The 14,684-nt window shown below is 33.0% G+C and overlaps 2 protein-coding genes across 3 annotated transcripts; both read left to right on the top strand.

The window, feature by feature from the left end:
• The first annotated feature begins 2,113 nt into the window (after positions 1 to 2,113).
• LOC114189254 (shaggy-related protein kinase eta-like) lies at positions 2,114 to 6,677 on the top strand. The gene is made up of 12 exons (XM_028077980.2): positions 2,114 to 2,174; positions 3,252 to 3,344; positions 3,478 to 3,537; positions 3,614 to 3,886; positions 3,971 to 4,045; positions 4,387 to 4,443; positions 4,867 to 5,007; positions 5,142 to 5,192; positions 5,277 to 5,372; positions 5,477 to 5,560; positions 5,724 to 5,825; positions 6,130 to 6,677. The coding sequence occupies exons 1-12, from the start codon at positions 2,160 to 2,162 to the stop codon at positions 6,223 to 6,225; spliced, it is 1,143 nt and encodes a 380-aa protein (XP_027933781.2). The 5' UTR covers positions 2,114 to 2,159; the 3' UTR covers positions 6,226 to 6,677.
• A 1,276-nt stretch (positions 6,678 to 7,953) lies between these two features.
• On the top strand, positions 7,954 to 12,695 carry LOC114189249 (Leucine-rich repeat protein kinase family protein). 2 transcript variants are annotated; one of them, XM_028077974.2, is made up of 12 exons: positions 7,954 to 8,385; positions 8,533 to 8,733; positions 8,813 to 8,945; positions 9,065 to 9,136; positions 9,763 to 9,906; positions 10,025 to 10,096; positions 10,188 to 10,247; positions 10,485 to 10,555; positions 10,636 to 10,782; positions 10,903 to 11,241; positions 11,566 to 11,957; positions 12,219 to 12,695. In XM_028077974.2, the coding sequence occupies exons 2-12, from the start codon at positions 8,622 to 8,624 to the stop codon at positions 12,537 to 12,539; spliced, it is 1,863 nt and encodes a 620-aa protein (XP_027933775.2). In that variant the 5' UTR covers positions 7,954 to 8,385; positions 8,533 to 8,621; the 3' UTR covers positions 12,540 to 12,695. The 2 variants fall into 2 exon arrangements, with proteins under 2 accessions (XP_027933775.2, XP_085531025.1); XM_085674899.1 differs by lacking the exon at positions 7,954 to 8,385 and having other exon boundaries at positions 8,463 to 8,733; positions 8,784 to 8,945.
• Positions 12,696 to 14,684: the final 1,989 nt, after the last annotated feature.

The following is a 14,684-nucleotide window of genomic DNA, read 5'->3' as shown; positions in this document are numbered from 1 at the left end:
GAATGATCGAATTAGTTAAACAAATATTTCACTTGGATCTAGAATTGATTTTAGTGTATATGAAATCATATTAAAATCATAAGACGAGGAATATTGTTATATATTTTTAGCTTAGGAAAAGTTGTCATAGAATTGTGTGGCAACACACTTTATTAGACTATAAATAGTTTTCTTTTTATTATTTCAACATCAAATCAAGCAGTTTTTAAGCAGAAAGTTTCAGGTAAAAAATCATTTTAAATTTTACTTTTAATTCTGAAAAATACATATATGATTTAATCTTTCGATTTTTATTGAGGTTTCACAGTCCCGTTATTGATTGTCTTAATTATGATTTCATTAACAGTTGTTTGGTTGGTAAAATGTTTAAATGCTTGCTTTACACTGTAATTTTTTTCCAGACAATGCGTTGTATTTTTTTAATGATTTAAAAAGGCACAAAAGCCAGCTAAAATTAAGAATGAAACAAATAAAGACTTAGTAAAATTTGTTAAAGGATTTATATCCAAATTTATCCTCCAAAAATATGCGACGTATTTATTTTAGTTTCTTAAAATAAGAAAAATTAAAATAAATCTCTGTACAACGTACAAAGTTGCTCTCATTCAGTGTCCGAAAGAAGTCAAACTTGCATCTACATAAGTCATACTTTAAATTATTTACGTAAATCATACGAAAAAAAAAATTGTACTTATCCGACACAGGTGGGCTCATAAGAGAAAAGTTTAATATTGGTTAAATATTTCATACATTTAAAAAGTTGCGTTATCCAATCAATTGGTGGACCTGTGTGTGAGGGGACTTTTCTTCCTCCACCCCACGTTTTTCTTTCTACACCCCCAACTTGTTTTAAAAAGACAAAAGTACCCTTAAAGTCATGACTTCATTTGATTTGGGTAAACATCCCATCTCACTTTCCTTTTCCACCTATTTTCTTCATTTCTCTCCACCGCGTTTATAAATGTGATTAAGGTTACACTAAATTTCGAAATCCAATTTTTTCAATGTTTAATGTATTTACAAAATTCGTTTGTGTGTGTGACTTTACTGGTTTTCGAGATGTGATGGTGATTTTGGTTGGATGAACCAGATTTCAAAATGAGATATATAATAATAGATAAAATATTTATTTGTTCTCATATAACTAAAAATAATAATATAAAGACGAATATAGTTACTCAACTTTTAAATTAGTTATAATTTCTTATGGTGTAATTGAATTAAGGAGTGAATTTTATAATAGGAAAAAAGAAAAAAATTAAGAAAATGAGAGAGAAAAACGAGGTCGTTTGAATTGAGAATTAAAAAAAGTAAAAAATGAAAGAAAAATTAAATTAAATAATATTTTTCCTTCGAATAGAGAAAGTTCAAAGACAAAAGTAATATGACTTTCTCTATGTCTCAATATTTCTTTTAATCCTCAATTCTCACACTTTCAAAATATTTATTTCCTTAGCATTTTTGTGTCCGGAAACAAACATACGGTTAGTTTTTTAAAACTATTTTCCACGTAAAATACCAATGTCCTAAACAAAACAACAAAAATAATAAAAATAAACTGAAATGAAACCAATAATATTTATTTTTTAATAGAATTATTTCTACATGCACTAAAAATATATAGAACATAATATACATTATCCCAAATTTAAAAGTGAATTGGGTGATGTGCGAGAGTGGACCTAATTATATGATTAAATGACATAATCATTTTGGGCCCTCAACTCGCTGAGAGGCTCTGCTAAAGCCGAAAACAGGAAACTTAAGCATCATCGTGTTATTAATTACGTACCTATTAATTAATTTAATTTGTTTATGTTTCTATTATCATTATCATTTCAGTTAAGCACACCTAATGATTGTGGTTAACAGCGAGGTCTTCCTAATCTGCAAAGATAGTCAATAAAAGCGGGAAAAATCGAAAATAAATAAATAAAAATGGTACGAAGACAGAAAAGAAAAGAGTGGAAAAAGGAGAGCTGTGATCACATGGACTTGTCTTTCTCTTACTGGGTCCTCCAGGTCCTCCATTCTACCTTTTCCTTCGTACCCTCTCTTTCCCTTCTCTTCTTCTTCTTCTTCTTCTTCTTCTTCTTCTTCTTCTTCTTCTTCTTCTTCTTCTTCTTCTTAGATTCTTCCTCTTTTCTCTACCCTCTGCCATGGCTGAGGATAAGGTACTTTTCCAGCTCAAAAAATTATCTTTATAGTCTTGTTAATATGCTGATTGTATGGTTGGTGAGAAAGCGTATGACCCAGAAATGGGAGAGTCCAAAATGTCTCTTGGGATTTCCTCGTTGGTTAGTGGATGAAGCTGAAATCATGTGGGAGTGAGATGCATAATTTTTGTTTTTTTATTTATTTGTTTCTTGTTTATTCCTTTTAGGTTGGAAAAAGGGGATGTAGGGGTTTGTTATTGGGAGATGGAAATTCTTTTTTTCTTGGCTGAAAGTTTTTTCTTTGAGCTTAAGGCTGAAAACCCATGTTTTGCTATTCTTTGTGTTGATCTGTGGTTTTCTGTGAAGTTTCAATTTTTTTTTCTTGAAAGAGGTTCTGAACTGGATTTTCTACTGAGTTGAGATTTGTTTGTTTCCGACACCTGTATCGTACTCTGATCTTGTATATTATAATCTTGTGTCGATGTTGCGTTCTCAGCGATTCGGTTTTTTCTTGTTTGTCCTGAACTTGTAATCGTTTCCTTTGCCACTTGTGCACGAGATTTTCTTTTATTTCTGATTCTGTTAAAAATTGTTTTTATCCAGTTTTCTGTTCTCTGCATTAGCTGTTACTTTATTTTGATTTATTTTAGTTACATTACTCGTTGTGCTCCCTTCAGTTCTTACTTTCAACAACTTCAATTGAAGTTTGAACTCTTAACATAGTGCTGTTATAGTTCTTGGTTCCATGTTAATAATTTCTTAACATAATATTTCCACCACTGAATTTTCTGAAATATCATTCTGAAGTTGCTCACCCGTTGTTTTTTTCTCACGTTATGTCTTAAACTTTTGAGTTATTAAATGTGATGTTTTAATTGGGTATGTTGTCTACCATCATAGTCTCCACCGAGTCTTCCAACTTTTACACGCTGTTTATCATCGTAGTCTCCACCTAGTTTATTTTATGTGTCTGCCTATTGGTTAAGTGTATTCTTCCAACTTTTATCTTCCTTCTGATAACATTAGCAATTATTTGAAATATTTTGTGAAGAAGGTTGGTATTCTAATATTTTATATACCTTTACAAATTTAAAGGAGATGTCCTCCTCTGTCATCAATGACAATGATTCCCTCACTGGTCACATCATATCTACAACAATTGGAGGCAAAAACGGGGAGCCCAAACAGGTATGATCTTTGTAAATTCCGTTCTGCTGATAATATTACGCTTATGTTGATTTATTTGCTTGGTTGTTAAAAATGTCATATGACATTTATCTTGGACTGCAAATTTAATGTCTTTTTACAATCATTATTGTAGACTATTAGTTACAAGGCCGAACGAGTCGTAGGAACTGGCTCATTTGGAATTGTTTTCCAGGTATGCTAATTGTTTCATACTTGGTTCATTACTCTTGCTATCTTTGTCACATGCTAATATTTTTTTTTTCTCGTAGGCAAAATGCTTGGAAACTGGGGAGGCAGTGGCCATTAAAAAGGTTTTACAGGACAGAAGATACAAGAACCGTGAACTACAATTAATGCGTGTCTTGGATCATCCAAATGTGATCTCACTGAAGCATTGTTTCTTTTCAACTACAAGTACGGATGAACTTTTTCTAAATTTGGTGATGGAATATGTTCCGGAGTCCATGTATAGAGTCTTAAAGCACTATAGCAATGCTAATCAAAGAATGCCGATCATCTATGTGAAACTTTACATGTACCAGGTATGCCTAATACTTTCTGATGGTATATAAATATCTCTGATTTATTTAAACGATGCCTGATAGAAGTTTGTGGCATGCTTGCAGATTTTCAGGGGATTGGCTTATATTCACACTGTTCCCAAAGTTTGCCACAGAGACTTGAAGCCTCAAAATATTCTGGTTTGTTCACGTATTTTTTTAATATGTATATATATTGTGAGAGAACTTCTTTATATGAGAGAGTGAGAGAAGTAAATATTGACCATTGCATCTTATTAAAAATGGTCAAGATTTATATACAAGTAACTTGAGTTTTTAAATCGGGTGACTTTAATAAACTTTTAATCTTAACAATCCATGTAGGATTATATGGCTCAGATTTGCTTATCTCCCCTTCATATACACATATATATATATATATATATATATATATATATATATATATATATATATATGTCTGATTTATTCTTAAAAAAATAGTCAATATTTCTGGCTTTAATGTGTTTCTGTGAATATTCCAGGTGGATCCTCTTACACACCAAGTAAAGCTATGTGATTTTGGAAGTGCCAAAGTTCTAGTAGGTCTTATTTTGCTTTGGTATGCTTAGTTTTTGTCCATCTTTTTCACAAACCATTATCTTTTATATTGACAAAGTATTAGCATAGAATGTCAACCAATAACCTACCCATGGCCAAAAAAAAATGTACTTTAGATGGAACAGGTCCAATTTTTTCGTTGTTTTGATTTCTGTATCTTCTGTTGATGTCTTGCTGTGCTCAACACGAAGCCGTGGGGCTCTTTGTTGACTTGTAGTGTAGCACAACATATTTTATTTTTTTGGAGTTTTTGTGATGTCTTGTATTCATTCAGCTTGTGTTTTACTGGGAGTGGGAGACTACTACTCATCTTACAATATCCAGGATCATTAGTTTTCGCTAATATATAATTGATTTTTCCATTGAAGTGTTTCTTGTTCTGACCTTCTCTTTTGTCTCACCAGGTGAAGGGCGAAGCTAATATATCATACATATGTTCACGATTCTATCGTGCTCCAGAACTTATATTTGGTGCCACAGAGTATACAACTTCTATCGATATTTGGTCAGCTGGCTGTGTCCTTGCTGAACTTCTTCTGGGCCAGGTTCGTCTCATTGATAATTAATTATTATTTCTAGAATAATACTATTTTATGAATTTGAATTTGCCATTAAATGAAGTAAATGCAGTACACCAGCTTGTACATATTATAAACTTTTGCAATTTAAACTTTTGCAGCCATTATTCCCAGGAGAAAACGCAGTAGACCAGCTTGTACATATTATAAAGGTACAATTGATGTCAACATGTATTTTATGTTCCTTAGTCAAGCCTTCCTTGTTAGAAGTCATCTTTAAAAAAAATGTTTTGTAGGTGCTTGGCACACCAACTCGCGAGGAAGTACGCTGTATGAATCCCAATTACAATGACTTCAGGTTTCCACAGATAAAAGCACACCCATGGCACAAGGTCTATAATTTTATCCCCTTTCAGACAATTGTTTATTGTTGGATGAATAAAATGTAATTAATATGAAAATGGCCTAGACATTCTAACACGTCAAAATTGTGTAGATATTCCACAAAAAGATGCCTCCAGAAGCTATTGATCTTGCATCTCGGCTTTTGCAGTACTCCCCTAGTCTCCGGTGTACTGCGGTTAGTGTGATTGTCTTTCTATCCCCTCTTTGTATATTCTAATTAGTTTCCTAATGCCATTATGTGCACAGTCTATAATTCTTCTGAGTTTTATTAATCAATGATTTTTTTTCTTTAGAAAACCTGAACATCAGTTTAAGAAGAATCTAATTTTGTTTTGTAGCTTGAAGCATGTGTACATCCTTTCTTTGATGAACTTCGAGAAACTAATGCTCACCTGCCAAATGGCCGTCCTTTTCCTCCTCTATTTAACTTCAAACAGGAAGTAAGTCCTTAAAATATCCTTCTTGGTCTTACATATGCTCTGGGAGCAATTTTTTTGTAGAGACAATTTCAAAGGAATAGATTGATACTATTTTTGAATCAGAAAAGATGCATTCATCCATAGTTCTATTTTCTAAGCTTTATATATCTGTCTGGTTGTTTTGAGCTGTGTGTCATCTTGTGTTTGTCTCTTAGAGTACACAAAGCAATGCATTAGAAATATATATACACTGTTCCCCTCATTAACATCCAACCTAAACATCCTAAATGATGGACAACTATATTGTAATCCTTCCTGTTTACAGTTAACTGGAGCATCTCCAGAGCTTGTTAACAAGTTGATACCTGACCATGTGAAGCGGCAAATAGGGATACAATTTGTTCATCCCATAGGATCATGATGATAAGCTACCAGGGGCATAATGTATACTAGTCGAAAAGTTAAACGAAAGTGCCACTGTTATTCTTGTTTAAATTATCTGGCCAGTGTAGTCTCAAGCTGAACCTGCGCTTGATATATCGGCATATATATATAGATACTCCTTTTGATTCTGTGGCCACTTTTGGATCTTATTTCCTGAGGCAAATAGCCTCATTTATTGTAAACGTCTATATGGGATGATGTAGTAGTAGTATACTTGGCCTGAAATGGTCAGAACTTAGAATGCTTATGCAAGGGGGAAAATTAAAAGCCTTGGCTGGAAGGAGGGAATGGAGGGTGGATTTTAATTGTGGGGTTGTTGGGTTTAGTTTAGTTTCCTCCTTGTTAATAATGTGCCTTTTGTAATGTTGTTGACCAGTTCCTTTCCTTTTGAAATGTAATGTTGCTATCTGTCTGTTTTCCTTTCTTTAATGCTGCTCTCTAATAATGTTCCACATTTAATTTTTTGTTTCTTGTATTTTAGCTATTTGATACTAACAGTTCTCATAATTTTTTATCTTGTCATTATATAATATATTCTGAAAATGTTTCCAGACGTTGCGTTTTTAATTGCTGCAAATTCATATGTTGTTATCCCTTTTTTAGAGAAAAGATATTTTACTTATTATAAAGTAATTTTATACTGATATCTAATTATATGATAATATTGATTGTATAATAATTATTGTGATGGAAGGATGGGATAAATTATTATATGTTGGTCTTTCAATTTCTTATTTAAGGTTGAACAAAACAAGTTGCTAGCAGAGTTGTTTTTGAAGTCGACACGATTAAGGATTTTGCAGATGAATTTTCTTGAATGTAGATGACGACGAAAAAATGAATTGTATACTCTACAGTTCTGGGAGTAACACCAAGCATATTTGTTCACAATTGTTCTTTGCCTAATTTGGTGTGAAAAGTAATTCATTAAATGTTTTAGACTATCCAGGTTATAATTAAAATATACCAAATTGAGATTTTGATGGAACAATAAACTAGATCTTCTGGTCTCTTTAACTCGTTGTTCAACCTCTTCTTTGGTGCTCTTTTTGGGTGAATATAACAAGCCTGCAAACACAGTAAAATTTATAACACGGGTAAATTAAATAAATAGATAAGTAAAGTACAAAATCAGAACCAACCTTAAATATAAAGGAACAAAACACTAATTTTATAAAAAGGAGACATACAAGTTTATCCAATGAACAAAAGTTCTCTGTTCTTATTTCATCATGAAGATCATTGACTACTCTTAAGATTATGTAAGTTAAAGAAGTTTAATTAAGTTTTTAAATTACCTTTCAAATACAGTATAGTATAATGAAAGTATTTTGTAAATTTTATTTATGATCGTAAATGACATTAAATTGAATTAGTTCACAAACATCTCTACTCATGGATTCTGAAGTAAATCAATTATGACAGTCTTAATTATTGATCTTATATGAGACTTCTTATCAGACATTAATTTAATATTCTTCTTAGCATGTTTGGATACACTTTCTATTCAAGGTACAAAAAAGCTTTATTAGAAGAGAAGCTAAAATTTATACTACCCCTTCAAAGGTTTTAAACAAAACATATTAACCTTAGATGGATTGATTTTAGAATAAAGTGGTACCCGACTTCATACCAAAACTGGATCAACCTTATCTCATAAGTGTTAATATTGAAAGTACCATGATGCAAACAATTAAAAAGTATGATACTGGATGTTATTGGCATTTCAGAGTCAAACCATTTGTAGAAGTGTTCCTTCCTTGAGCTCCGAGACATGCAATTTCTAAATCTTCGAAATATAGCGAAATACTAAAATATCACTTAACCATCAAATTTCGCGCCTCCAGTTTCCGCTAACACACGCTCGTTCACACTCCTCTTAATCATTAACACTTTCCACTACACCCATCTTACCATTCATTCATCATCACAATCCTAAACAAAAATATCCAACGATTATAACCAAATAAACAGTCAACCTATGGTGTCAGAACAAGAAGTTCACGTGACTCTCTGCACAGGATCATGGCCTCGAAGGTAAACACTGTAGTCGTACCTCACAGACCAAGCGACAATCACTGTCATATTTCCAAATCTCGAGTTGTCTTTCCTGCTCTCATCATCTTCATTCATTTCGGTTTGTTTTTTCTTTCTCTCTTATTTTATTTTATTTAAAAAGAAAAAGAAATAATGGTTCTTTTCACCTTCTTTTCACTCCACGCAGCAAGCACGGAGAGGTTTTCCAAAAGGGTTTGCTTGTTTTTATGCTTTTTTTCTTTTTCAGAAGCGAGGGTAAAAGTGAAGATCCCAGTAGAAAAGTTGGAAACTTTGTTGCTCCTCACTGCTTGAATCAGTTGTTCTTGTTGTTGTTTCATGGAAGATGCCAAAGTGGTTTCCTGTCTCGTTTCTCTCTTCCTGTGTTACTGGGTTCTTCTTGTGGAGGGCACTGATAGCCTTCTCTCTCCAAAGGGTGTCAACTATGAAGGTTTGGCATTTCTTCTTTCCTTGCTTCTCACATTTCTAACTTAGTTTCAGTGAGGGATTCTTTTGTTTGGTATTATCAGTGGCTGCTTTGATGTCCATGAAGAGTAAGATGTATGATGAGTTTCATGTTATGGATGGTTGGGATATTAATTCTGTTGACCCCTGCACTTGGTACATGGTTGGTTGCTCTGCCGAGGGCTATGTTGTTTCCCTGTAAGTCTTTTTGTCTTGCTTCCTTTCTTTTGGTTGTGACTAATGCAACAAATTATACATCTTTGAGTCTCAAGCCACGAGGGTATTGATAATTGGTGACAATTTGATGGTGTTGGCAGGGAGATGGCCAGTGCGGGTTTATCCGGTACGATTTCCTCAGGAATTGGTAATTTGAGCCACCTTCATACATTGTAAGTTGCAACTTGAATGGTGGATACTTGTTTATTCTCGAATGTGCACTCTTTTTTTTGGGTTGACTTAGCTGTAATGATATTGATGTGTATTTTAGAATATAAGATGTACAATGTGTTATTTGAGTGCTCCCTTTGAGCACTTTGGGTCAATCATCAATGTCTGTGAACAAAGTCCATTTTCTATTTTTAGTTACAGACACAAGTGATGGTTGTTTAAGCTTTTTAGCTACAAAATGCATTCTTTTTTTTTAGGCTGCTATTGCACCGACCTCATAGACTGGTAGCTAGTGCCATAATAGTGGTTCTTGGGTTAGATCGCAATTTAGGTTAAGCTTTAAGTAATCAATGTGGTGGGTGGGACTGGTCCAAATATTTATTGGGAGAGTTAGACTGCGAGTAACAAAAAAGACAACGTGATAGTGTGTAGAATACCTTGTTTAGTTTGTCTATGGTTAACACTTACCATGTTAATTTTCTCGTTGTGACTGTCTTTTTGACACCTTCATTTTTATTTGATACTGTATAACGCAAGGAGATTTTTTATTTTATCAAAAACTATAATAGACATTCATTTATATATCCAGCTTTGCTTATCACTTTGTTTTCCCATTGTATTATCTTAGGTTATTGCAGAACAATAAGTTATCTGGTCCTATTCCGACTGAGATAGGAAAGCTTTTAGAGCTTCAAACCCTTGACCTTTCTGGTAACAAGCTGGATGGAGAAATTCCTAATTCATTGGGCTTTTTGATTCATCTTAGTTACTTGTGAGTATGGTCTGACAAATAGACTTATCGTTTATGATATTATTGTTTCTTGTTTGGCTATTTCAATAGCCTTTCTCTAATTGATTACTTCCTAATTTATTGATGCAAAGTATTTCAGGCGGCTCAGCAAAAATAAACTATCTGGACAGATCCCTCAGCTTGTTGCTAATCTGACAGACCTTTCATTCTTGTATGCTCTGTATCACGATTTTGTTGTATTTTTACGTCTTAGATCCTCAAAAGTGAAAATGTTCATTTCATTACTGTACCTAATGCTGTAGGGACTTGTCATTCAATAATCTCAGTGGTCCCACTCCAAAAATTTTAGCCAAAGGTTATAGGTCAGTTTTCTAATGCTGTATTATTTTCCCCGTCTGTTATTCTTAAGGAAACAATGAAAAATGCTTGTACATGTACTAGCTGCACGTTCAGTCGTTCCTTTCCAAATTTTGCAATGGTTTAGTCAGCTAATACATTAAACATTCCTTACCACATTGGCTTAACTTCTTCTTCGTTCTTCTAAATATTTAACCTTCTTGTTTATTGCATTACTTGACACTTTACTTCTTTGATTGCAGTATTTCAGGAAACAGCTTCCTCTGCACCTCTTCTTCTCAAATTTGTATGGGCTTTTCAAAACCAGCTAATGGTAATGTACATTTAACTTGTGTATATTAAAGCCTAGTAATCAGTAAATCGAAGTACATGTAAGGGATTATTCAACTACAGATACAGGGTCATCTCAGTCGACTGGTGGTCATCACCAAAGGGTGCTTGCTGTTGTTATTGGCTTTAGTTGCACATTTGTAATTTCAGTGGTGCTTCTTGTATTTTGGTTGCATTGGTACAGATCAAACATTCTGTACACATCTTATGGTACTTTCTGACATCAACTTCCTACCTTTTTTCTTCATTCTGCAAAACATTCTAACAATATGCACATATTGCTCACTGGTTTTTTCCTCACTCTTGAACTCGAACACTTGACATCTGAAGTGGAGCAAGATTGTGAATTTGATATTGGCCATCTGAAGAGGTTCTCCTTCCGTGAATTGCAAATTGCCACCGGAAATTTCAATTCAAAAAATATCCTTGGGCAAGGTGGTTTTGGTGTTGTCTACAAAGGATGCCTTGCAAATAAAATGTTAGTGGCAGTAAAGAGGTTGAAAGATCCCAATTATACTGGAGAAGTGCAGTTTCAAACAGAAGTTGAGATGATTGGCTTGGCCGTGCATAGAAACCTCTTGCGTCTCTATGGATTCTGTATGACACCGGATGAAAGGTTACTTGTTTATCCTTACATGCCCAATGGCAGTGTTGCTGATCGCTTGAGAGGTTTGTTTCATATTATTCAATTCTGTACTTAAGGTTGTGTAAAGTAATGTAACTGCTATTCACATGCCTCTTACAGTGGAATTTAGGAGATTCAAATCAGTGACATGTAATGATTCCTTTACTCAGGATTTCAGAAACTAATCATTTTCAAATGGCAGCGTATGATCTGTAATAGTTATTAAAATGTTTACTTTTTGTAGCAAAAAAAATCTTGTGATAGCACCATAATTCATGCAGCTTATTCCTTTAATACATTCTTTCCTACATTAAATTCCAATGGCTCTTGATTTCAATGAATTTCTCTTCTCCCTTGTCCTCAAACAGAGACTTGCCGTGAAAAGCCATCATTGGACTGGAACAGGCGAATGCGCGTTGCTCTTGGAGCAGCACGGGGGCTTCTATACTTGCATGAACAATGCAATCCAAAAATAATCCACAGGGATGTTAAGGCTGCAAACATTTTGTTAGATGAAAGTTTTGAAGCTGTGGTGGGAGATTTTGGTCTTGCTAAGCTCTTAGATCAAAGGGATTCACATGTAACTACTGCAGTGCGAGGGACAGTAGGTCACATTGCTCCAGAATATCTCTCAACTGGACAGTCTTCTGAAAAAACAGATGTTTTTGGATTCGGCATATTACTTTTGGAGCTCATAACAGGACACAAGGCACTTGATGCCGGAAATGCTCAGGTCCAAAAGGGAATGATTCTTGATTGGGTGAGTAGTTTCTTTAAATTATTTGGGAGCTCACTTTTTTACATCATCTCATGTTTGCCACTTTGGTCTTTACGTGATAATAATCTTTACTTAAGACCTTGCTAGCTTGCCAATAATACTGCTTCACCTTAATACACTTGTCGTGAAATACTGAAACATTATGTGTGTCTTGCTCAAAATCTAGCCTGGAGAAATTCATGACTTTATATTCTAGAGTTTGCATTGATCATAAATTTTGAGGAAGCTACCGAATTCCTGCAGGTTCGAACCTTATATGAGGAGAAACGGTTGGAAGTGTTAGCAGATAGGGATTTGAGGGGATGTTTTGATCCTGTAGAGTTGGAGAAAGCAGTGGATTTGTCTCTACAGTGTACTCAGTCACTTCCCACTTTGCGACCAAAGATGTCAGAAGTTCTGAAGATTCTAGAAGGTCTGGTAGGACAGTCAGTGCGGGCAGAGGAGTCACAAGGAGGGACTAACCTATATGGTGAAAGGACTTGCAGTTTCTCACAAAATTATAGTGATGTTCATGAAGAACCTTCCTTTATTATTGAAGCCATTGAGCTTTCTGGACCTCGGTGACACCAGCTCTTTTCACTTCATGTACATGTCTTTTTGCATTTTAACAATACAGATAATACATAGGAATATATTGATTTCCCCCTCCATTCCTTTTATCCTAAGGTTATTTCAAAGTTCAACTTAATTCTAAATTCTAAATGATGATATTCCGCAGAATATTTAGGCATCTTTTCAAGTTGAACCTATAACTGTGATGTTTTTCTGGTACAAATGTTAGTTCGTAATTTGTGAATCTGCCTTTAGGCTGTGAAGTTGTAACTATAAAATCTTGAAAAGCGTTCACCCGTGGAAAAATGTTTATGCATTTTGGACACCTAGAAAAAACTAAAATCCGAAAGTTTGGGGCACAGAAGAAAATTATGCAAAAAGATTACCAACATTATGCATGTTGGTATTCAATCTTACATTCTTTTTTGTCTTTAGAGGGACAAGACGTAACACCTCAGGACAAGTAAAGGATGTTGTGCGTATGTCATTTCTTTTAAGGATGTATGAATGTGTTTATGAAATTCTGGGATAGTCGACCATCTCAATTTAAAATTCAAACCAAATATGATGTGGATTTGAATAACATAAATGTGGTACCAATAAAAAGAAGTGATAAATGTTGAAATGAAACCTGGTTTTTGGTGGTGGCATAAGTAACTATAATCTGTCAGGAATTAATTATTAGATGATAACTTGTACTCTTTCAAAAGGGAACTGAAATGGTGTTCCCTTTCCCTTTGACGCAGGACTTGTTCAGGGCCTACAACTAGCTCCACTAGACCCTAAAAGAGGCAATGCCCTAATTGGAAAACAATAAATCACTAGCGTCTAAATTAGTATATTGTAAGTTCAATCACTTCAACAACTTGTTTATATAATTTGTTTTTCTAAAATAAGTTTATCTATATTTCTTATTATTAGATGAGTGTATTAAAATAACTTTCAGATGTTATATTCATAAAACTAATAACATAGAAATTTTCATAAAATAAATTAATTAAGTTATAAATAATTTCGAAATTGTTTTAAGAATTAAATTTCAAACATTAATTATTTTCATTAAGAATTCAAGTCTCTTTCTTGTTTCTACACTATTTCGTACACTCAATTCCTTTGTGTACGTTGGGGCCCATTCCGCCGTAGGCCTCAATCATTACACGCTCTTCAATATTCGATGCAACCCATTGGCCCAGTATTATAATGCTATATCAAACAAGACTTTCAGTTTAGTTAAAATATTTAATTTTTACAATATTATGAATCAAAGATTGATTTTTATTTTTTTTTGAAAGGTATGGTTTGTTGTTAATGTTGACAATGTTTATAATATAATTTATTTTCAAAAAGTCACATTGTACTAGAAATCATCTTAATGACGTAATTTATAAAAAAAAGTGACTCAGTGTATCTCGTTTCATATATATCGCATCCAAGTCTTGTTCAATAAGAAGATAAAAAATAAAATAAAAATTCAAGCATCTTAAGAATATATAATTTAAATGCTATAAAGTACATATTTTAGTGTTTGTCTTCCATAAAAATAAATAAATAAGGATCCATAATCACAAATAAATAAAAAGTGTCTAATAAGTTGTATTGTGTTATCTTATTACTAAATCAAATTCGTTAATAATTTGTAAACATGTCACATGATAATTTGTTATATATTTTTTTTCAGAAGTATGGATAACTTAGAGAATTAAAATATTTTATTTGAAAATTTATTTTATATAAAAGAATAATTATGAGTTGTTGAATTTTTTTCAAAGAGCTTATTAAGAAAATATAATATCAATAAAATTTGAATCAAACTTATTTAAGAGATTTAATAACTTTTAATAAAAAAAACTTTAAAACGAATGAATTTATAAATTTTCTCTTTTATATGTTATTTGATTTTTTTATTTATTTAATGCATGATTTAAACTTACATTTTGTTGAATTCGTAATAGTTATATACCTTGATAAATTTTTAATAAAAATAAATTTCAATAGAATTAAATCAAAGTTTAACCATGACAAACTTAAACACCTTAGTTAATAATATACGTTCAACCTCTCATCTAAACTCAATCGAAATGAACTCTAAGCACCTTAAATAACAATGGCATTGCAAAAATAACTATACACAATAGTCTTGAATTTTAATTGAAAAAC

Source organism: Vigna unguiculata, chromosome 6, assembly GCF_037176805.1.
Source record: "Vigna unguiculata cultivar grain cowpea cultivar isolate G323 ecotype 2 chromosome 6, ASM3717680v1, whole genome shotgun sequence".
NCBI classification, from domain to species: Eukaryota; Viridiplantae; Streptophyta; class Magnoliopsida; order Fabales; family Fabaceae; genus Vigna; species Vigna unguiculata.
Note: the sequence above shows the minus strand (reverse complement) of the source record. Positions and strands in the feature narration are given on the sequence as shown.